The sequence below is a fragment of the Physeter macrocephalus genome, chromosome 10 (assembly GCF_002837175.3).
Source record: "Physeter macrocephalus isolate SW-GA chromosome 10, ASM283717v5, whole genome shotgun sequence".
NCBI lineage: Eukaryota > Metazoa > Chordata > Mammalia > Artiodactyla > Physeteridae > Physeter > Physeter macrocephalus.
The window spans coordinates 53,870,359-53,893,720 of NC_041223.1; the positions used below are offsets into that span (position 1 = coordinate 53,870,359).

Here is a 23,362-nt window from a genome sequence, read left to right on the forward strand (position 1 = left end):
TTGATTTGAGTCTTCTCCCTTTTTTTCTTGATGAGTCTGGCTAATGGTTTATCAATGTTGTTTATCTTCTCAAAGAACCAGCTTTTAGTTTTATTGATCTTTGCTATCCTTTCCTTCATTTCTTTTTCATTTATTTCTGATCTGATCTTCAAGTCTTTTTTTAATGAATTTTTCTTTCACGGTTCAGGTCATTCTGTAATCATAAGTTTCCATCTCTTTTTTGCTTATCATGAGCCTTTTATTATGTCATTAAAATTACTGAAAATTTTAAATGTGTATAATACTCTATCATATCAATTGGCAATTCCCAACTGATTCCCTTTTTTAAAGTCCATTCTCCTATCCATATACATACAAATCTTTAAGTTCTTTATTTTTTTAATTGAAGTATAGTTGATTTACAGTGTTGTGTTAATTTCTGCTGTACAGCAAAGTGCTTCAATTATACACATATATATTCTTTTTTATATTCTTTTCCATTATGGTTTATTCCAGGATATTGGATATAGTTCCCTGAGCTATACAGTAGGACCTTGTTGTTTATCCATTCTATATGTAATAGTTTGCATCTTCTAACCCCAAACTCCCAGTCGATCCCTTCCCCTCCCCACCTCCCCCTTGGCAACCACAAGTCTGCTCTCTCTGTCTGTGAGTCTGTTTCGTAGTTAGGTTCATTTGTGCCATATTTTAGATTCCACATATAAGTGATATCATGTGGTATTTGTCTTTCTCTTTCTGACTTACTTCACTTAGTATGATCATCTCTAATTGTATCCATGTTGCTACAAATGGCATTACTTCATTCTTTTTTATGGCTGAGTAGTATTCCGTTGTATACACGAATCACATTTTCTTTATCCATTCATCTGTTGATGGACGTTTAGGTTGTTTCCATGTCTTGGCTATTGTGAATAGTGTTGCAATGAACATAGGGGTGCATGTAACTTTTTGAATTATAGTTTTGTCTGGATATATGCCGAAGAGTGGGATTGCTGGATCATATGGCAATTCTATTTTCAGTTTTCTGAGAAACTTCCATACTGTTTTCCACAGTGGCTGCACCAACTTACATTCCTACCAACAGTGTAGGAGGGTTCCCTTTTCTCCACACCCTCTCCAGCATTTGTTATTTGTGGACTTTTTAATGATGGCCATTCTGACCCGTGTGAGGTGGTGTGGTATTTCATTGTAGTTTTCATTTGCGTTTCTCTAATAATTAGTGATGTTGAGTATCTTTTCATGTGCCTATTGGCCATCTGTATGTCTTCTTTAGAGAAATGTCTGTTTAGGTCTCCTGCCAATTTTTTGATTGGGTTGTTTGTTTTTTTGATATAGAGCTGTATGAGTTGTTTGTATATTTTGGATATTAAGCCCCTGTTGGTTGCATTCTTTGCAAATATTTTCTCCTATTCCATAGGTTGTATTTTTGTTTTATGGTTCCTTTGCAGTGCAAAAGCCTGTTAGTTTGATTAGGTCCCATTTGTTTATTTATTTTTTTTATTTCTATTGCCTTGGGAGACTGACCTAAGAAAACATTGGTACAATTTATACACATACAAATCTTATACCTTCTTTTTTTTTTTTTTTTTTTTGTGGTACGTGGGCCTCTCACTGTTGTGGCCTTTCTCGTTGTGGAGCACAGGCTCCAGACGCGCAGGCTCAGCGGCCATGGCTTATGGGCCCAGCCGCTCCACGGCACGTGGGATCTTCCCGGACCGGGGCATGAACCCATGTTCCCTGCATCAGCAGACGGACTCTCAACCACTGCGCCACCAGGGAAGCCCTATACCTTCTTTTAATGACAATTTTATAATATGCTTTTACAAACTAAACACACCCCTCCCAAAAATTCAGATACAGCCATTCTACTACCCTATTTAGAATCATAGCTAGAAATGTATTTTAAGTTATTTAAACATTTATGTTGTTGCCACCTAGAATAACTGCATAATAAAGTACTTGTAGGGAATTCCCTGGTGGTCCAGTAGTTAGGACTTTGTGCTTTCACTGCCGAGGGCCTGGGTTTGATCCCTGGGTGGGGATCCCACAAGCCATGCAGTGCAGCAATCAATCAATCAATCAATAAAGAACTTTGTAATAAACACCTTTAAACATAAATCTTTGTCCGTGTATCTGATTAAATTTTAGGCTTGCTTCCAAGAAGTAGAGTTAATGGGACAAAAGGTCTACCTGTCATTATAAGTTCTTAATATATTTTGTCAAATTACTTGTCAGAAAGGTTATGCCAATTTGTATTCCCAATTGTAGTGAATTGGATTTTTTTATGTTTCATTATCATCACTGAATACTAGCAGCTCTTAAAATTTGGTTAATTTGATAACCAAAAGCTTTGCTAATGTGCATTTTTGAATAATTTTTCACATCTATTTGTATTTGCATTACCCAACTATGAAGTGTCTGTTCATTTCTTTGCTTAGTTATCTATATAGTCTATGTTTTTCTTATTAAAGAAAAAACCTTGAGGACATTATGCTAAGTGAAATAAGTGAGTCACAAAAGCACAAATACTGCACAATTTCACTTATATGAGGTACCTAGAGTTGTCAAATTCACAGTGATAGAAAGTAAAAGAGTGGTGGCCAGGGGCTGGAGAGGTGGGGGGAGGGCAAATGGGAGGCTATTGTTCAAGTGGTATAGAATTTAAGTTTTGCAAATGAAACAAGTTCTGGAGACTGGCTGTGTGATAATGTGGATATACTTAACACTACGGAATTGTACACTTAAAAATAGTTAAGATGAGAAATTTTGTTATGTATATTTTACCACAATTAAAAATTTAAAAATTTTAACTATTTCAGGAAAAAAGGTTTTTCTGATTAGAAAAGTGTAATGTCTACTGTAAAAATTAAAATATTTTATAACTATATGATCTATAAAGTTAAATTTCTCTTATAATCACTGCCCCCATAATAATACTGTTATCACTTTTTATATATATTTATCCAGACACTTCCATGCAACTAACATATATACATATGTAATTATTATTTTTAACAGAAATAAGGTCATACTATACATACTGTTCTGCAACTTGTTTTCCACTTAACAGTGTATTTTGGAGTTCTTCGCATGTCACCACATAGCGCTCTAAATCATTCTTTTTAGTGATTGCATAGTATCAATACTCCTAGAATCTTCCTGTTTTAAAAACTATTATAAAAGAAACAAATAAATAGGGGGGAAAACAAATCAGAACACCTGATGGTTTGGGACCCATTCAACCTGGAGTTACTTTGGGTCTGTGCCTCTCTTGAGTACACCCAGAGTGAAGCTTTGGACTGAACAAGGCTCCTACGTGTCACATGGCCCTTGTGCGCTACAGAAAATGCAAATTAGATTGTCTTTCCTACCAAGTCCACTTGAGCCACAAAATCAGACTGCTGCTTTCACAATTTCTAAAAGGACACATTTTCTTATTAGGATTCCCTGATGGCAGGGTAAAAGTAAAACCTACATTTCCATAGGAATTATGTGTCAAAATGCCATCTTCTCAAAGCACATTCAGAAAGATGAACACTAAGTGGGGTGAGGAGGATAGAAAAAAGCCCCTAATCTTGCAATCCTTGCTTGTCAGAACTCTCATTAATATTAATGTGGTGCTATAAAATTCCACAGAGATAAAATGAAATGCTTTTACTTGTTAACAAGATTTCAGGGAAACTTAAAAACCTGTAGAATCTAAATCTCCATAGCTCTAAAAAATATAAATAATTTATTGATTGCAATGCCTCAGAAAGAGTTTAGTTTCAGTGGATAATTAAGGAGAGATAAAATACATACAGTACTGCTGAAGAAAACATTCTATTTGGTTAAGTTGAGACCAATAAAATATATATAATAACAGCAATATTTATTTACTCTTCTTTAGATGGTTAAGAAATGCTTTACAAATGGGACTTAAGACAAAGCATGACTGATGGATTCTTTCCAAATACAAACTATGACAGTTGAACAAATCACCTCCCTACAAATTTGAAAAAACTTTATGTACTGATATACATTTTTAGTTGTAGGTTTAGAAAAACACTATTTAATATATTCTATTGATACATATTAGGAGCATTTTCTTCCTCCCTCCCCCCCCTTCCTTCTTTCTTTCCTTCCTTTTTTTAAGTCAGATTTAGCTGAAGGATAAACCATAGCTAACAATTTAGTTCAGCAGCACTCGACTAAAGCCAAGGTATGTTAGTCTCTAAATGTCTGTACAATCAGTGAGCAGATACCCAAATAAATTATTTAAAAATGAAATTCAATGAAGTCTATTTAAGCTAACTGGTTTATTCTGTAAAATCATGTTTTTAAGAGGACCATATACTGTAGAGGAAGAGTTTAAATGCTGTCTTAAATTGAAGTTAAATGTATAGAATACACATAAGTGTACCATAAAGTTGAGTGTATCTAAGATATAATTTTGATACACCATTGAGCACAAATAGCTCAGTAAAGGGAAATAAAAATACCAAAGTATGAATGAATGACTCTATTGTTGAATTTTGTGTATGGTTTATGACTATTTGTATTAGGTTGGGTTTTTAAAGTACAGATAGAAAAAAACATCTTACGCAAAGCACGTGAACGCTGACACAGCTGCCGCGCTCCCTCCTGAGCTTCCTCCAGTTATGAGCCAATTTGAATCCTCATTCTCACCATGAGACTTCTGCTTCCTCTTTTCTCTATATTGTTTTGAATAACTCCAGGGGTTTTTAACTGGTCCAAATATGCCATCTGTGCTTCCAGATCTGAGATGAAGAAGTGAAGCAAGACATCTTAGTACAATTCATTTTATGTAAAATTTTCATCTCCTGATTGTATTATTTGCTTCTGACACTGCATAATCCACTATAACTTGAATTAGAAAAGGTAGGAAGCCTGCTTAGATGTACCTTTCTTTAATTAGACAGTTGAGGAGGTGAAGGATGGGAAGTAAGAGCATTTGTGGTGGAAAGTAGGAAAAAACTAGTCTGCTAAGAAAAGAAAATTTTTATCCCAATTGATCATCTAATTCAGCTTAGGATGATTTCCTTCGTAAATTAAGGTCTTCAGTTGAAGAGTGTCACAAAACATCCAAACAGTTAACAAGTAGTCTTTTGAAGGAATTCCTCTGTTAATCAGAAGTTTTAAGAGGCAAATTCCCCCGTGGTCCAGTGGTTAGGACTCCGCACTTCCACTGCAAGGGGCAAGGGTTCCACCCCTGGTTGGGGAACTAGGATCCCACATGCCACATGGGGAAGCCAAAAAATTTTTTTAAAAATAAAATAAAAAAGTCAGTTACATTTCTATATATGAACAATGTTAAACAATTAGAAATTGAAAAGAAAACACCATTTTCTATAACATTAAAAAAACATGAAATACTTGGAGATAGATCAAATGTGCAAGATTTATATACAGAAAATCATAAAAATATTGCTGAGAAAAATTAAACTCTAAATAAATGGAAAGATATACAGAATTCATAGGTCAGAAGGCACATATTAAGATGTCAATTTTCTACAACTTGATCTATAAATTCAATACCACCACAATCAAAATCCTATCAGGCTTCTCTGTAGAAATTAGTAAGCCAATTCTAAACCTTATATGGAAACACAAAGGATCTAGCATACGTAAAATAATTTTGAAGAGGAACAACAAAGTTGAAGAACTCTTATTACCTAATTTCAAGGCTTACTATAAAGCTACAATAATCAAGATAGCGTGATACTGGATACACAGATCAAAACAGAATCCAGAAATGAACCTATAAATGTGTTCAACTGATTTTTAAAAAAAATTAATTAATTTATTTATTTTTGGCTGCATTGGGTCTTTGTTGCTGTGCACGCGCTATACCTAGTTGCAGCGAGCGGGGGCTACTCTTCGTTGCGGTGCGCGGGCTTCTCATTCCAGTGGCTTCTCTTGCTGGGGAGCACAGGCTCTAGGCACACAGGCTTCAGTAGTGGTGGCTCGCGGGCTCAGTAGTTGTGGCTTGCATGCTCTAGAGCGCAGGCTCAGTAGTTGTGGCGCACAGGCCGGGGGCTACTCTTCGTTGCGGTGCGCGGGCTTCTCATTCCAGTGGCTTCTCTTGCTGGGGAGCACAGGCTCTAGGCACACAGGCTTCAGTAGTGGTGGCTCGCGGGCTCAGTAGTTGTGGCTTGCATGCTCTAGAGCGCAGGCTCAGTAGTTGTGGCGCACAGGCTTAGTTACTCCAGGGCACGGGGGATCTTCCCGGACCAGGGCTCAAAACCGGGACCGCTGCATTGGCAGGCAGATTCTTAACCACTGTGCCACCAGGGAAGCCCCTGTTCAACTGATTTTTGACAAAGGAATCAAAGTAATTTAATTTGAATTCTTATACAAATAGTCCCAGATCTATAGAACAGACACATGTAAAAAAAATGAACTCTGGCTTTCTTCATATCATGTACAAAAAAATTAACTCAACTGGATCACAAGTTTAAATGTAAGAACTGAAACTATAAAACTTCTAGGAGAAAACATAGGAAAAACACCTTTATGACCTTGGGAAAGGTATCGATTTCTTTGAAAAGACAAAAACATGAGTCATTAAAGAAAATGATGAACTGGACTTCATCAAAATTAGAAACCTTCGTGAAAAAAACAAAACAAACAAACAAACAAACAAAAAAATAGAAACTTTCACTCTTTGAAAGGCATGTTCAGAGAATGCAAAGACAAGCCAGAGACTCAGAACATATTTTCAAATCACCTATCTGATAATGGACCTGAATCCAGAATATATGGAAAAAACTATTATAACTCAGTAAGAAGACAGCCCAACTTTTAAAAAAGGGCAAAAGATTTGAATAGATACTTCACTGAAGATATATGGGTAGCAAAATAAACACATGGTGTTTAACATCGTTAGTCATCAGGGAAATGCAAATTAAAACTAAAATGAGATATGACCTATTAGCAGAACATAATCTCATGGAGGGTCTGAGAAACTGGCATTAGAGTCCTCAAGAAATCACCTCACTACTTTTAGGTACCTACACTTAATGAAATTAAAGACACAGATGAAAGAAATACAAGAAGAGAAAATTTCAATTTTACTTACCCCATAGCAAACTCATCTAAGTTTGTCTTTCCCATTAGTAGAGCTCCCTGATCCAACAACTTCTGAACTACTGTAGCATTATAAGGTGGTACATAACCTGAAAAAAATTGTTATTTTCTTCTTTTTTAAAAAAATTGAGGTATAATTGATTTACAATGTTATATTACAGGTGTACAACATAGTAATTCAAAAATTTTATAGATTATACTCCATTTAAAGTTATTATAAAATGTTGGAATTTTATTATAAAATTCCCTGTGCTGTATAATATATTCTTGTAGCTTATTTATTTTATACACAGTAGTTTGTACCTCTTAATACCCTCCCCTACCTTGCCCCGTCCTCTTAAAAATTCAGTAATTTTTATCATAGGAAAGAAAACAGTGAACATGTAAATCATATACAAGAAACAAAATTTTAAACTGCAATTAAGCAATTCATATTGACATATGTTAATTATTCCTAATTTAAGTAGTAGGTTGTACCTTCTTCTGAAAGTTAATTTTTTCTACTGCTAATTGCTACATGTTTTCCAAAGAAAGTCTATATATTCTGTCTTTACATCCTAGAACTATTGACTTTAACAGTACTACAAAGTATTGAATGATGGTAGGACGGGAATAAAACACAGACCTACTAGAGCATGGACTTGAGGACATGGGGAGGGGGAAGGGTAAGCTGTGACGAAGTGAGAGAGTGGCAGGGACATATATGCCCTACCAAATGTAAATTAGATAGCTAGTGGGAAGCTGCCGCATAGCACAGGGAGATCACCTCTGTGCTTTGTGACCATGAGAGGGGTGGGATAGGGAGGGTGGGAGGGAGGGAGACACAAGAGGGAAGAGATATGGGAACATATGTATATGTATAACTGATTCACTTTGTTGTAAAGGAGAAACTAACACACTCTTGTAAAACAGTTATACTCCAATAAAGATGTTAAAAAAAAAGTATTGAATGAGAGGTACCCAATTTATTTGAAACTAATCACAAATCATTATTTTGCTCATTGTACTTGACTTTCTCTTCTCAGATGTGCAATACCATGGTAATTTTTATCTATTTCCAGCAGGAATAGATCTTCATTGTCAATTAAAATTTCCTCTATCTAGTGTATATTCCCAGACAATTAACCAGTCTACCTATCAGAGGAACTTGGGGCATACACCTCATAGAATGTTAGTTTTAGTGCATAGTACCTTAAATATGCTTTTTCCATTTCTTTTTCCTCCTTGGATCCAAATATCTTGATAAATATGATTCCTTTTTGACCTACTAAACTTTAAAAAATAAAACTAAGCTTCACTATACTAAGTATAGTGATAGATGGAGGAGTCAGGAGATAAAAATAACCAGACAGTAGATGCTAATAAATCCTCATACCATCTGCAAAAGAGGGGGAATGACAGCCACTTTATACTTATTTCTGTGTTACCAACGAGTGGGTGTTAGAGGTCACTTAGCATGTTTGTGATCAGTTATCAAGTCTTCCTAAGTAGGATTCATCCATTAAGCAGGCCTACCCCTGAAGAATAATTTTGCATTCTGAAAGAGCAAACAGTAAAAAGGTAATATTCTACCCTAAGTTATTTCCTTTGCAGATATAATCAGTCTGAGAATATCTTTGTGCTTTAGTATCTTATCTTTAATTTAAACTGAAAAATACCTATTTTTATAAAACAATGCTCCGGTCAGTTAAACATTACCTTTCAGCATGTTTGATGCACACGTTGTCTCAATGCCGGCTGTGCTAAAGTTGTCTTTTACCGCAACAGGAATTCCATCTAAATCCCCGAGTGAGTGACCTGCATTAAAAAGCCAAAAGAATAGGGCTTCCCTGGTGGCGCAGTGGTTGAGAGTCCGCCTGCCGATGCAGGGGACGCGGGTTCGTGCCCCGGTCTGGGAGGATCCCACATGCCGCGGAGCGGCTGGGCCATTGAGCCTGCGCGTCCGGAGCCTGTGCTCCGCAACGGGAGAGGCCACAGCAGTGAGAGGCCCGCGGTAAAAAAAAAAAAAAAAAAAAAGCCAAAAGAATAGAATACTGGGTTGGCCAAAAAGTTCGTTTGGGTTTTTTCATACTATCTTACCGGAAAAGCCAAACGAACTTTTTGGCCAACCCAATATTTAGTTCAAAATACAGACATTAATACTAGTTATTAAAATAACTACTAGTTTTTGCTAAAGATATGTCTTCAGAAATCAAATTTGTGTTAGAAATTATTACAGTTGGACATTATACCCATTAGCCTCATTTTTATTAACCTCATGGCCAGTTCTTTTTTTAAAAAAAAATGTAGGTATGTATGTATGTATGTATATATTTATTCATTTATATTTTAAAATTTTTTGGCCATGCCGGCTGGCTTGTGGGATCTTAGCTCCCTGACCAGGGACTGAACCTGAGCCCCCAGCAGTGGAAGCTCGGAGTCCTAACCACTGGATCGCCAGGGAATTCCCCGGTTCTTTAAATAAAGGAATTTTTTTATGTTTAAAGCTCCACTTGCCAAATGGAGACTGCTACATCCAATTAAACTCTTTCTCTTGGGATGTCACAATTAAGTATAATTCAAAGTAATTTACCTTTCTTATATCTTTTCTCTGATTCTGCAGCTTGCTTTAAGGCCACCTCTTCTGATACAGTAATGTAAGCATTTAGAAACTTGGTCTTCTTGATAAGGGAGAGACATCTTTGACAGAGCTCAGTTGGAGTAACTTGGCCTTGTTTCAGTGCCGCAGAAACCTAGAGTATACACAATTCAAAAACCCTTTGCCAAGTCTGCAGAAGTTTCAAATGTTACACTGAGGCGTGCAGATAGAGTGGTTAAGTATAAACATTTGAAGTGAGGCTTGGATTCAAAACCAAGAGAACCTATCAAGTCTACAGTTAATTAGGGTGGTGAATAAGGGTAACACATCAGTCAGCTGAAAAGATGGGTTGGAGGACACCACAGTCATAGCCCTAGCTGAGGAACTCTACATCAGGGTTGAACAAACAAGATCACTGGTTTAGGTAAGTCGCCCTGTCTAGGAGAAACAGAGGCCCAGTGTGGGTGAATCATGGGTTAGGGTAGATAGTGTACAGAGAGAAGCTTAGCTGCAACACAGGCCATCCACAGTGCAAAAAAAAGAATGAACTAGACAAGGCATTACAGGACTTTATGGCCCCAAGTAAGTGATCTTTATTAAACAGACCTTTTTATCTATTGGAGAATTCAAGCAAGAGCCACTACAAATTGAGAGAAATGCTTGTAAAATATGGGTTCAAAAGCCAACTAAAAACAAGCTTTTCTAAAACCCTGTCTTTGATGCATTAGGAAGGCTAGTAAAGAACGCGTTAAAATAAACTGCACTTCAAGTGACCAGAACCTGTATATTGACAGTAAGTAAAGCCTAAGGTGAAGTGATGACTTGTAATACTTCCTGTAGGAAGTAATAATAAATACTTACTAATTGAACAGAAGGAATGAATAACAAGAAGTCAAAGATGATACCAAGTCTTTAGAGACGATCTGAAAAGAGTTGGATAAAATGGTAGCTCAGACAAGGGGGATGGGGGGAAAAGTAATATTTTCTGAGTATTTACCAAGAGCCAGGCACTGTTGTTGCTTTAGATTCATTATTACTTTATTTAGCCCTTAAAACAACCACTTAGGACTTCCCTGGTGGCACAGTGGTTAAGAATCCACCTGCCAATGCAGGGGACACGGGTTCGAGCCCTGGTCTGGGAAGATCCCACATGCCACGGAGCAACTAAGCCCGTGCGCCACAACTACTGAGCCTGCGCTCTACAGCCAACGAGCCACAACTACTGAGCACGTGAGCCACAACTAGTGAAGCCCGTGCACCTAGAGCCCGTGCTCTGCAACAACAGAAGCCACTGCAGTGAGAAGCCCGTGCACTGCAACGAAGAGTAGCCCCCGCTTGCTGCAACTAGAGAAAGCCCGCGCACAGCAACGAAGACTCAATGCAGCCAATAAATAAATAAATAAATAAATAAATTTATTAAAAAAAAAAAAACAAAAACACCCCAACCACTTAAGTTAGGTATTATGAACCTCATTTTGTAGGTAAAGAAACTGAAGCTAAGAGAGGTTAAGTGATTTGTCCAAAGTCACAGAAATAGTAAAGGGTAACTTAACAGGTAGTAATAGTAAAAGTTAACAGGTAACTGCTCCTTCACCATTTCTCTCTGCACCAGTGGAAGCTTAGCTTGTCCTGTATGCTGACTGTATTTCTACGTGTCCTATATACATCAAGCAATAGGAATTTGCATTTAGGGGAAAATCTGCAAATGATCTGCTCTGGGCTGTTGAATAAATCATCAAAGTGGTGGTATTCTTAGGCCTGAGGGTTTTAAGCCAGAAAAGCAGTGCAAACAGGCCATTGAGAAGACCCCTAACGCTGATGCACAAGAGGAGGAAAGGGCTGCCATGGGGATGCTGGGGGAGGGGTTCAGGATGGGGAGGGGCAGCTGGGCTCAACTTAAAGGAGGTAACCTAGCAACAAGAAGAGATATTTCTGTTGAATGGTTTGTATGAGATGTAAACTCTTTAGAAGAGAGAAACTGGAGAAAAAGAAAAGACAGCAGTGTATTGTAATATTGTAAACATGGAGTAGGCTTATGTAAATAGGCTGAGTGCAAGCGTCAGAACTAGCAAAAACGGAAAGCTGGAGACACAGAGAGGTATATAGACAGGCCTACCCCAGAGCAAAATTATAAAAGTAAGGAAAATTATGCCTGCCATTTTCTCTTCTTCTTTGCCTCCCTTCAAGTCCCCTAATGCCCATTATCCTCAAGTTGCCTTCTGACTTGCCAAGTGATATGAGAATAAGAGGTAAGGAACTGCAGTTATGGTTACAAGGGCAAGAAATGAGACTGTCTGGGAGCATTCTTTTTATTTATTTATTGAAGTATAGTTGATTTATAATGTTGTATTGGTTTCAGGTGCACAGCACAGTGACTCAGTGATACATACAAATATATCTATTTTTTCCATTCTTTTCCCCTATAGGTTATGACATAGTATCGAGTATAGTTCCCTGTGCTATAAAGTATATAGTTACTTATTTTATATACAGTAGTGTGTATATGTTAATCTCAAGCTCCTAATTTACCCATCTCCCCCACGCCCTTCCCCTTTGGTAACCATACATTTGTTTTCTTTGTCTGTGGGTCTATTTCTGTTTTGTATATAAGTTCATTTGTATAATTTTCTTTTTTTTAAGTTTCTGCATATAAGCAATATCATATATTTGTCTTTGTCTGGCTTACTTCACTTAGTATGATAATATCTAGGTCCATCCATGTTGCTGCAAATGGCATTATTTCATTGTTTATGGCTGAGTAATATTCCATTGTATGTACCACATCTTCTTTATCCTTTCATCTGTTGATGGACATTTAGGTTGCTTCCATGTCTTGGCTATTGTAAATAGTGCTGCAATGAACATTGGGGTGTGTGTATTTTTTCAAATTATGGTTTTCTCCAGATATATGCCCAGGAGTGGGACTGCAGATCATATGGTAGCTCTATTTTTAGTTTCTTAAGGGTGCGCCATACTGTTCTGGGAGTACTCATTTTATTTTTTATTTATTTATTTTTAAAAATTTTTATTTATTTATTTATTTTTTTGGCTGCGTTGGGTCTTTTTTTTGTTATTGTTGGTTTTTTTTGTTTTTTTTTTTTTGTTTGCGGTACGCGGGCCTCTCACCATCACGGCCTCTCCCGTTGCGGAGCACAGGCCCCGGACGCGCAGGCCCAGCGGCCATGGCCCACGGGCCCAGCCACCCCATGGCACGTGGGATCCTCCCAGACCGGGGCACGAACCCGCATCCCCTGCATCGGCAGGCGGACTCTCAACCACTGCGCCACCAGGGAAGCCCTGCGTTGGGTCTTAGTTGCAGCACACTGGGTCTTTGTTGAGGCTTGCAGGATCTTTCGTTGTAGCGCGGGCTCTTCGTTGTGGTGCACGTGTTTCTCTCTAGTTGTGGTGCGCGGGCTTCTCTCTAGTTGTGATACGCACGGGGTCCAGAGCACGTGGGCTCTGTATTTTGTGGCATGCAGACTCTCTCGTTGGGGCACACGAGGTCAGTAGTTGTGGGGCGTGGGCTTAGTTGCCCTGTGGCATGTGGGATCTTAGTTCCCCGACCAGGGATGGAACCTGCATCCCCTGCATTGGAAGGTGGATTCTTTACCATGGACCACCAGGGAAGTCCTTGAGAGTACTCATTTTAAATGGTAATCTTTGTTAGGATCATTTTTAGGAAATTTAGATTTGAGAAACTCAATAAGGGTATTAGAGAAGAGAAATGAAAACAAAGATGCTAATTAGCTAGAATGGATTAGATGTAAGGATTTGACATATAAATAGTACAGCTCTCCTGGAGCAAAACTAAAAGTATCAAATCTGAATATAAGATGAAATCAACTAGAAAAGTTTTCTCTTCCCTCTTTTCTCAAAACCCCCAGCTCATCTGAAGCACAGGCCTTGAAGGAGATTATATTACTCTCCCTGGTGTGTTAATCTACAGTCTCCCTGATACTGCTTTTCATTCACTGAAATTTTTAGCAGCTGGTTTGCTGTAATCTTCTTTTCTATGGCTCCTGTTGCTCTTTTTGTTGACTTCAAACTTCAAGTCAGGTACACGGACACCTGGCCTCTCAGTTCCTGACCTCACTTTACACAAACTCTTCCTTCACCTCACCCCAGTTACCAGCTCACATGGTCATTAGCCCAGACTATATCATTACCAACATCTGTATCATCTCCCAAACCTCAGTTCTAATTATCCCACATCTTGTCCCCTGAGCTCATTTACTCTACTACCCACATGGTCAGCAAGAAAACGGGGAACAGGGACTTCCCTGGTGGCACAGTGGTTAAGAATCCGCCTGCCAATGCAGGGGACATGGGTTTGATCCCTGGTCCAGGAAGCTCCCACATGCCATGGAGCAACTAAGCCCGTGCGCCACAACTACTGAGCCCGCACTCTAGAGCCTGCAAGCCACAACTACTGAGCCCATGTGCCACAACTACTGAAGCCCATGTGCCTAGAGCCTGTGCTCTGCAACAAGAGAAGCCACCACGATGAGAAGCCATCGTGCTGCAACAAAGAGTAGCCCCTGCTCACTGCAACTAGGGAAAAGCCCACGTGCAGCAATGAAGACCCAACACAGCCAAAAATAAATAAATAAATATTTTCTTTAAAAAAAAAAGAAAGAAAGAAGGGGCTTCCCTGGTGGCGCAGTGGTTGCGCGTCCGCCTGCCGATGCAGGGGAACCGGGTTCGCGCCCCGGTCTGGGAGGATCCCACATGCCGCGGAGCGGCTGGGCCCGTGAGCCATGGCCTCTGAGCCTGCGCGTCCGGAGCCTGTGCTCTGCAACGGGAGAGGCCGCAGCAGAGGGAGGCCCGCATACCACAAAAAAAAAAAAAAAAAAAAAAAAAAAAAAGAAAGAAAGAATACGGGGACCTCAGTCCTACAACCACCAAGAAATGGATTCTGCCAACCAGTGAGGTGGAAAGAGGATCCCAAGGCATCCAAAGAGACTGCGACTCTGGCTGACACCTTGATTTCAGCCTTGTGAGACTCTGAGTAGAGAACCCAGCTACTCCATTCCTGGATTCCTGACCCACAAAACTGTGAGATGGTAAGATTGTGTGTGTGTTTTAAGAATGTGTTATTTTAAGCTGAAAAGTTTATACTAATTTGTTACACAGCAGTAGAAAAGTAATAAACCTTCTGAGAAAAATTAAGAAATCTCCCTCAGGAACCATTCTTCTTAGAAAACGGGAAGAGAAAACTGTAAATACATATAATCTAGTAATTTTGTCACTGTAACAAAATTAGTGTTAATAATGGCACTTGGTTCTAGGCATTATCCTAGATGTTTCATATTTCATTTAATCTTCATATCCACACTAAGAGGCTGATATTATTTCCATTTTACAGATAAATTACTGAAGTTCCTGCTTAAAATCACATAGCTAGAAAGCAGCAGAGCTGGGATTCAACCAAGGCCTGATCTTGTTTCCAAAACCCATGCTCTGGGCCACTATACTCTACTACTTCTCTATGCAGGCTGTTACAACATTTACTACTCCGTAGCAAAAAGAGAACATTTTGTTAACTTTACAGAGAACATCAAAGCTTCACTTAGGAAAAGAACTGTCTTTCAAAAGAAAAACTGTCTTGATAAATGCTGAAGGTATAGAAGAACCCTTGAAAGCTGAGTGTCTGGTTGACTGGTGCTCTCTTTAACACACTCATTTAACATTCATGCTTTTTGTCTCCATTGTTCCAAGAAATAGCACATCAAGATCACCAGTAACCTCCACATTCCTAAATCCAGCAATTATGGCCCAGTCCAGCAGCACGCAGCATTCAACATAAGACATCACTCCCTCCTTGAAGCACTTCTTTTTCACTTGTACTTCAGGACACCAAGCCATCCTGGTTTTCCTCTTGCCTTACTGGCCACTCCTTCAAGTCTCTTTTGCTGGCTCTGCTTCCTACTGCTGACCCCTAAATGTTGGAAAGTTTTAGGCCTTGTTCTATATTTACACTCAGATCTCATATGACCATATAACTTCAATTATGTCCTCTACTCTGGACAATTTATATCCTCATACCTAGCTTCTTTCTTGATCTCCACATTCCTATATCTACCTGTTTAACTTGATCTCCACATTCCTATATCTACCTATATCTTCACTTGGATATCTTTAGAAGCATCTCAAAATTAACATGTCTTGATAACTTTCTCCTCACAACATGCTCCCTGTAGAGTCTTTCCCATCTTGATAAGTGTTACCATTTCTCCAATTGCCCAGGCCCCAAACCTAAGCATCCTCCTTGATTCATCTCTTATCCCTCAAATTCCATATCCAATCCATCAGAAAGCCATACCTTAAAAAACTAACACCCAGGTTTCCCTCGTGGTGCAGTGGTTAAGAATCCGCCTGCCAATGCAGATGACACGGGTTTGAGCCCTGGTCCAGGAAGATCCCACATGCCGTGGAGCAACTAAGCCTGTGAGCCACAACTACTGAGCCCACGTGCCACAACTACTGAAGCCCGCACGCCTAGAGCCTGTGCTCCGCAACAAGAGAAGCCACCGCAATGAGAAGCCCACGCACCGCAACGAAAAGTAGCCCCTGCTCGCTGCAACTAGAGAAAACCCGCGCGCAGCAACGAAGACCCAACACAGCCAAAAATAAATAAATAAATAAAATTTAAAAAACCCCAAAACAACAACAAAAAACTAACACCCACTTTGCATTACCTCTCCTCCCATCACCCTATCCATGCTGCCATCAGCTCTTGACAATGCAACGACCTTCTAACTGGTCTTCCTGCTTCCCTACTTGCTTTCCTATAGACCATAATTCTGAATAACCTGAAGGAGCTTTTTAATTTTTAAGTCAGATCATGTCCAAAGACTCACAACTTCCCAGAGGATTTGCATTACATTTAGGATAAAATCCACACTCCTTAACATGGCCGGAAAGGTAATCGGGCTCCTGCTTATCTATAACCTCATCTCCCACTACTCTTCTCCTTCAGTTCTCTTGGGTCTGCTGGCCTTCCTGCTATTCCTTGACCACATCAAGTTTGCTCTTGCTTCAGAGACACTGCACTTTTATTCTTTCCTCTGCCTGGAACACCCTTCTCCCAGATCTTCCCAGGGCTCATCCTTCAGGTCCCTTCTAAATATCACCCACTCAGTCAGCGAAACCTTCCCTGACCACTCTATCTAAAACATCCATCTCCCCAGCTAATATAGCCTGCTTGACCTTTCTTCATAGCGCCTACACTACCTGAAATTCTATTATTTACTTAAACAAAGAAACTTATTTAATGCCTGCTTCCCCACAAAAATGTAGGCTTCATGAGGACAGGAACTTCTGTCTTCAATGCTAATCCCCAGTGTCTGGAACACAGAGGTGCTCAATGTTAAATGAATGAATGAATAACTGAGTTGTTTAAAATTTGGAGTCTATTTTCCCATAGAACAGTAATTAAATGTTCTTAGGCTAGACCCCCAAGAAGCCTACTGGATATGTAATTAACTTTCTTTAATATAATAATAATCATTTACTATAACTTTAGGATTAATAATATTAGCCTGGCATCTGGTTCCTAGAAACACTGCGATCATGCCACAGAAAAGGATGGTGAAAGTAAGACTCTTCCCCCTTACTGAGTGTATCTGGGTAAAATTTACAAGTAGCAGTTTTACCTCCTATTTGGCATTTTACCTCCTTTTAGTGCTTCCTCCTAGGGCTCTAGGAGGAAGGCTCTAGGCCCTAAGCCTCCACGTAGGCCCCCCAAATTGTCTCAAAATGCCAGTTTCCAGCCCCTCCCTCAATCCCCTCCCCCGCAAAATTTTCCCTTTCCTTAACGGATTATCTCAGCCAGGGTGTGATGGAGAGAAATCTGATTGAACTATTATAATTTACAACAATGGATAAATAAATCATTCAACCTTCCCAGGCATCTTTACATATTTAAAATAGAATGTGTACTAAATTAATTAATCTCTAATTGGTAGAATTTGGGGCATTGGTACAATGATGTGGAAAAAACAGTGGACAGAAGATATATTATGGGCTGGGAAAATAAGCAAATAATGTTTTCCACACAATAGGCATCAATAAATATTTGTTAAAAGAGTGATTAAGTGAAAGTAATCATGCCAAGGCAATTTCCTGACTACCCTTGGGTCAGCTTCCCTTTTCCCCCTTGAGGTAAAAGTTGTTTCTGTCAGTGGCTCACTGGACATTAGGAAGGGGTGGCACAAAAAAAGGTAGGGCTGGGGGAAAGGGCAGAAAAAGAAAATACCATATTTTTTAGGTTATATTTCATTTTAAAACAAGTTTGGAGTTAAAAATTTTTTAATTTTTAAAAACAAATTGGATTCTTCACTGACAGTATAGGCAAGATACAATTTAGGATGGTAAAACAAAAATGTATTTAGGGGAATAACTATTTATTATTTAAAACCTGTGGATTTAAAGTTCTCATAATTTACAGCTTTCTAAAAGGCTGCCAGCTGGAAAACGAAAAAAAAAAGACTTCCCAGGTGAAGATACAAATGAAAGATGGAGGACGGGGTAGGTCCTCAATTGCTACGCATCAGCAGAATCACCTGGAACCCAGGTTAAACCATACACTCTGGGCCTTACCATACTAACCTTCCTGAGTGGGACACAGCTGTAGTTTTAAGGCGGGCGGAGGTGATTCTGATAGCAGTGGGCCTGCAGACAGCTCTGCAGGTTGACAGATCAGAAAGCAAGGAGATCTGAACTAAAGCCCTAACAACAGGGATAAAGTGAGAGAACAGATCCCAGACATAATTTCAAAAGATAACTAACACGGTTTAGTGACTTACTGGATATGACCTATGAAGAAGAATCTAAGGGCAACTGGGATAACAGTTGTGCCGCTAAAAACAGAATATTAAGAATTCCGTAATTAGGTTTTTGTTTGTTTTTTATGATGGAGGTTGAGACGCAAGAGGTGATTCTGTTACAAGGATGAAGTCAGGTTTGGTTAGATTGAGCAAACTCTTGCGGGAGTGTTGGAAGAGATGTCCATTAGACATTCACAAATATAGCCTAGAGTTCAAAAATGATGTCCAGTTAATGGAGACACGGGTAAGAGAATCACTGGTACCTTGGTGGTAGTTGAAGCTTGGAGAATGAATATATCCAGGGAGGGAAAAGCTAAGAATCACTAGTTTGGCTTTTGCAAGGGACAGATTTGCGGGCTTCTTAGTGAGGACTGCATCAGATGTGTGTAGCGGACAAGAGAGACTGACGTGGACCAGCCAAATCCCCCTTATCTGGCAGAGCCCACTTTGAGACCGGCCAGGGCTCCACGCAGCCAGAGCGAACGAATAATCGAGAGAAGCCACTGTTCCCTTCCACCCCACAGCGCGGCGGTGCAGAAGCCTCCCCCGCTGAGATCCTAACTCCTGAACGGATATGAGGAGCACAGCCTAAGGACCCAGAGGTCCGAATCCCCCACCAAGTTCCAGGGAAGGAGGCGGCGAGGCTGACCAAGATGCGCGCCGGCCGGGGGACGCCACGTCCACGTGAACAAGGACTCCGCGAATCTTCCCGACCTCCCTGGGCCCTCAGCAGACAATTCCACTCACTTCTCGGAGGGTCCGGCCCAACATGGTCCTCGTGTCCCACCCGCCACCACAGGGGCCTGGCGACAAGGAGGAAAAAGAAAGGTCAGCGCCGCTGCCAGTATTACATGGGCGCAGCCATTTTCCAGCGAACCTGTCAGCACCGAGTACTCAGATTGGTCGAATTGCAGCCCGAGGAAAATGATCTTTGCACGCGATTGGCTGGCGCCGCTAAGGAAGTCCTGCGGGGAAGTAGAGCTGGTGGCAAGGAGACTCCGGGGGTCGCAGCGGGAGCCTGGAAGTGTGTGAATTTCTCTGACTTCCGGATCGCGAGCGGAGTCGGCTTGTCCCGCAGAGGGCTCCCTGGACAGGGCAGGATTCTAGCGGTTTTGTTTTTGTTTTTAAGGGGAGGGGGTGTAAGGGAGGAGGAGAATGGACAGAATACTGACTGGAACGTTAATTGGAGCATTTCAGATGTGAAGAGTAGAGTAGTTTCATACTCTTCTTTCTTCAGTTGCTCCATCAGTCTAACTTCATTTTTGAATTCTCAACTTTGAAACCGGCCAGAGTGTTTGGCAGAATTTGACCGAATTCAGGTGTGAGGGTTTGATCCAGTAATAAGTGCCTTTTAATTAGGGCACGCAATTCAACCACTGTTTACGATGGGATTTCTGAAGACCTGTGTACTTAGAAGAAATGCATGCACCGCGGTTTGCTTCTGGAGAAGACAAGTTGTACAAAAGACTTCAGTTAGAAAGATTAGTACTACCTCTCCAAGGAGCACTGTCATGCCCGCTTGGGTGATAGATAAATATGGGAGTAATGAAGTGCTTCGATTTACTCAGAACATGATGATACCAATGATACACTACCCAAATGAAGTCATTATCAAAGTTCACGCTGCGAGTATAAATCCTATAGATGTTAATATGAGAAGTAAGTTTCAAAAGACATTCCTCAATTACGTTTTTTTTTTTTTCTTCAGACAATCTTATCAGGGATTAGTTTTAAAAGGTCAGTTGTTATTGACTACACTTTTTTGGTTAACACAAAGGAATTGTTTAGGGTTTTGACAGTATCTCAGTAGATATTATTTCCAAAATTTTTGAAATTGCAATGTCCACGGTATACTTTAATCTTTCACAAAATATAAGTTTGAATTGCTTCCAATACTACCTAAAAATGTAAATTGGGACTTGAGAATTGTATCCACAGCTAACTTTGTGGTACACTCTCCTGGGAGCTTTGTGATATTCTGAGGTCCATCACACGTTTTAGAGGTATGTTTCTGTTTTCATATCAGTTCAGAATTTGCATTTCCATAGTAATTTTTATTTCCCTCCCACTAATCACAGCTTTGTTTAATGGTCCAGTGGACAAAGCAGCAGAACAGGATGCCAGGATATGGACACAGTACTTTCTTCATTTTTGCTGTTGCATTCTGTAAAGTTAAAATACACTTTTCTGTTTTGCGCCATCCTCAGTGGGAATAATGTTATCTTAATTTCTGCTGGTGGATATTGACAAAGCTTGGAGAGTACTATATTCCTTATGCAATTATTATAGTGCTGAAAAGATTGATTACCATTTGTGAATTACTTTAACTTTGGAAAATAATGACAAAAAAATGAGCAATTGAAATGTGGCTAGTCTGGGATGTACAGTTAGTGTAAAATATACACTAGATTTCAAAGACTTAGTAAGAAAAAATGAATGTAAAGTATCATATTAATAATTTTATGTTCATTACATATTAACCTGATAATATTTTGGATATATTAAGTAAAATATTATTAACATTAATTTCACTTCTTTCTTTTTATAGTGGCTACTAGAAAATTTTAAGTTAGATATGTGGCTTGTATTATATCTCTATTGGACAGTGCTGATCTAGACATGTGAGGAATAACTGTTACATATTTCTTTGTGGGGAGGGAGTTTGGGGAAAGACTTGGACTCAAAATGTAGCTGGAGAGCTCTATTAAGAATTAATTGAAAAAAGAATTAATTGAAATGACTTTATGATGATTGCCTTATGAAATACACATTTGTATTCTTTTTTGTTGGCTTTAAAGTAATAATTGCTATTACTAGTTGGGCATGTTGTTTCAGTTTATTCCATTTACATTGTGCATGAAGATAATTTAGTTTTTATCAGAATTATCTTTAAGTGGTAGATTTATACCCAGTGACCATTATGTTTTTTTCATTTCCTTGATTATAAGCTCTTTGAAGGTAGATCCCTTGCCCTGTCAACTGTAGCCTGTTTCTGTGCTTCACATGTGTAGTTGTCATTCAGTCATTATTTTTAATATCATTTTATATTTTCATTCTAATTTAAGGTTACAAACGAAAATAAGTGGTTTTTGTCTTCATTTAGGTCTGTTAACTTTTCATTTCTTTGAATGCACGTGCACAATTTGTATTGTGTACATTTTAACTTCAGTAGAATGGCTGGATCTGGACTTTCTTGGCTGCTATTTAATGTAATATTATAACACATTTTACTTTTATATAGTATTCTTGAGACATCTTAGTTTTTTATGACTTGACTGGGTAATATTATTTGCAAGTTATCCTCTATTTCCTGCTCATGAATTCTTTTTGGAGAATGTGTGATTATCGTTGCAGAAGATACCTGCAATATGGGGAAATAAAATAATGAGTACAAGATCGTAAACTGTAGGGAGCAGTTATTTCCCTTGACAAGAAAGCAAGGACATGTCTATTTTGAAAGATGAAAGCCAGCTGTGTTTCTGGAGATGTCCACTATTGTTGGACATAAAATCATAAATCATATAAATGGCTAATGAATAGTGAATAATCTTAAAATAGAAAAAAAATACAGCCAACAGCATCATACCAACAAAGTTTGGTTTCTTTAGATGGAATTAAAGCTTTTAAAACGGAGGGCAGATTTAGGATTTTCCAAACCACTCCAACTCTGAACCAAACTGGTCACCTCTAAGAATGGGACAGAGCTCCTAAGGGTTCCCATTCATTGTGTCACCAAGCAGTTTCTCTGTTCCTAACTACCAGCTGTTTCTGGATTTGGGGCTAGTTTAGCTGGTACCAATGAGCCAGAGTTACTCAGGTGATATCGAGGTGACCAAGAAAACAACCTTGCCCTGCAGGCTGTGTAGCTTAGAGAGGACTGGAGATTCTTTTTTTTTTTGCACCTCTGAAACAGCAGCTAAGATTTGACATGGCTAAATGCCCACTTCTGTTGATCAAACCACATAGGAATTTCAGTGAATAATTGTTTAATTGTGTTTGAGAGTGGAAAAGGAATGTAAGACAGGAAAGTAAAATGTGACTTTTGTGAGTATTACATGTGAAGTTTTTCTTTCCCCTGATAGAATGCACTTGTAACCAGCCAGCTGGCAAGTATGTAATATTGGCATGGTGGCCATCAGCTTAGATTTTCTGGGACTTTCCCAACTTTCAAAGACTTTCTTCCATGTGTCTTGATTTTTATTAAAAACAACTTCTGCAAGCTACCCTCCTGTCAGCCTCTCTCCCTGTATCCTCTACCTCCTGCTGCGTGGATTAACTGTCATTGCTCTCACCTAAGCCCAGCTCTCCACCTGGGTTCTAGACCCCATGCCCTCTCATCCACGCAGGAGCATTGTTTCAGCAGTTCTCTCCTGCATCTTCAGTCTTTTCCTTTCCACTGGATCATTCCCATTGGCATACAAACTTGCTGTTAATTTCTCCATTCTTAAAGAGGAAAAAAAAAAACCTTAAAAATCTTTCCTCTATCGCACTAGTCCCCCTCCAGCCACTGCCCCATCTCTCTGCTCTCCTCTGTAAGCAAAACTATTTGAAAGAGTTGAATGTTCTCATGGTCTCCAATTTCTCACTCCCATTCTCTCTGTCACCCCGTGCCACAGCAACCACTCCTCTGAAGGTCACGAAAGACCGCTGTGTTGTTGGATCCAGTATTTTGTTTTGTTTGTTTGGGGGGGGTTGTTTTTTAAAAGCCTATTGGCAGGGATTCCCTGGTGGCGCAGTGGTTGAGAGTCCGCCTGCCGATGCAGGGGATACGGGTTCGTGCCCCGGTCCGGGAAGATCCCACATGCCGCGGAGCGGCTGGGCCCGTGAGCCATGGCCGCTGAGCCTGCGCGTCCGGAGCCTGTGCTCC

The 23,362-nt window shown here is 39.6% G+C and overlaps 2 protein-coding genes across 4 annotated transcripts in view; one reads left to right on the forward strand and one right to left on the reverse strand.

Annotated features, from left to right (window-relative positions):
* The window catches only part of QRSL1 (glutaminyl-tRNA amidotransferase subunit QRSL1), a 35,623-nt gene extending 16,253 nt beyond the window's left edge, over positions 1-19,370 (reverse strand). The window contains exons 1-5 of the mRNA XM_007118741.4: positions 19,243-19,370; positions 9,662-9,821; positions 8,788-8,886; positions 7,082-7,178; positions 4,584-4,760 (exon numbers count right to left, since the gene is read on the reverse strand). Coding sequence (XP_007118803.1) covers positions 4,584-4,760; positions 7,082-7,178; positions 8,788-8,886; positions 9,662-9,821; positions 19,243-19,266 — 557 coding nt within the window. The 5' untranslated portion in view covers positions 19,267-19,370. The remainder of the gene's footprint in view (positions 1-4,583; positions 4,761-7,081; positions 7,179-8,787; positions 8,887-9,661; positions 9,822-19,242) is intronic.
* An 86-nt stretch (positions 19,371-19,456) lies between these two features.
* The window catches only part of RTN4IP1 (reticulon 4 interacting protein 1), a 57,019-nt gene continuing 53,113 nt past the window's right edge, over positions 19,457-23,362 (forward strand). For all 3 annotated transcript variants that reach the window (XM_007118740.3, XM_055087596.1, XM_055087597.1), the window contains exon 1: positions 19,457-20,154. In XM_007118740.3, the coding sequence (XP_007118802.2) occupies positions 19,881-20,154 (274 nt within the window). In that variant the 5' untranslated portion in view covers positions 19,457-19,880. The remainder of the gene's footprint in view (positions 20,155-23,362) is intronic.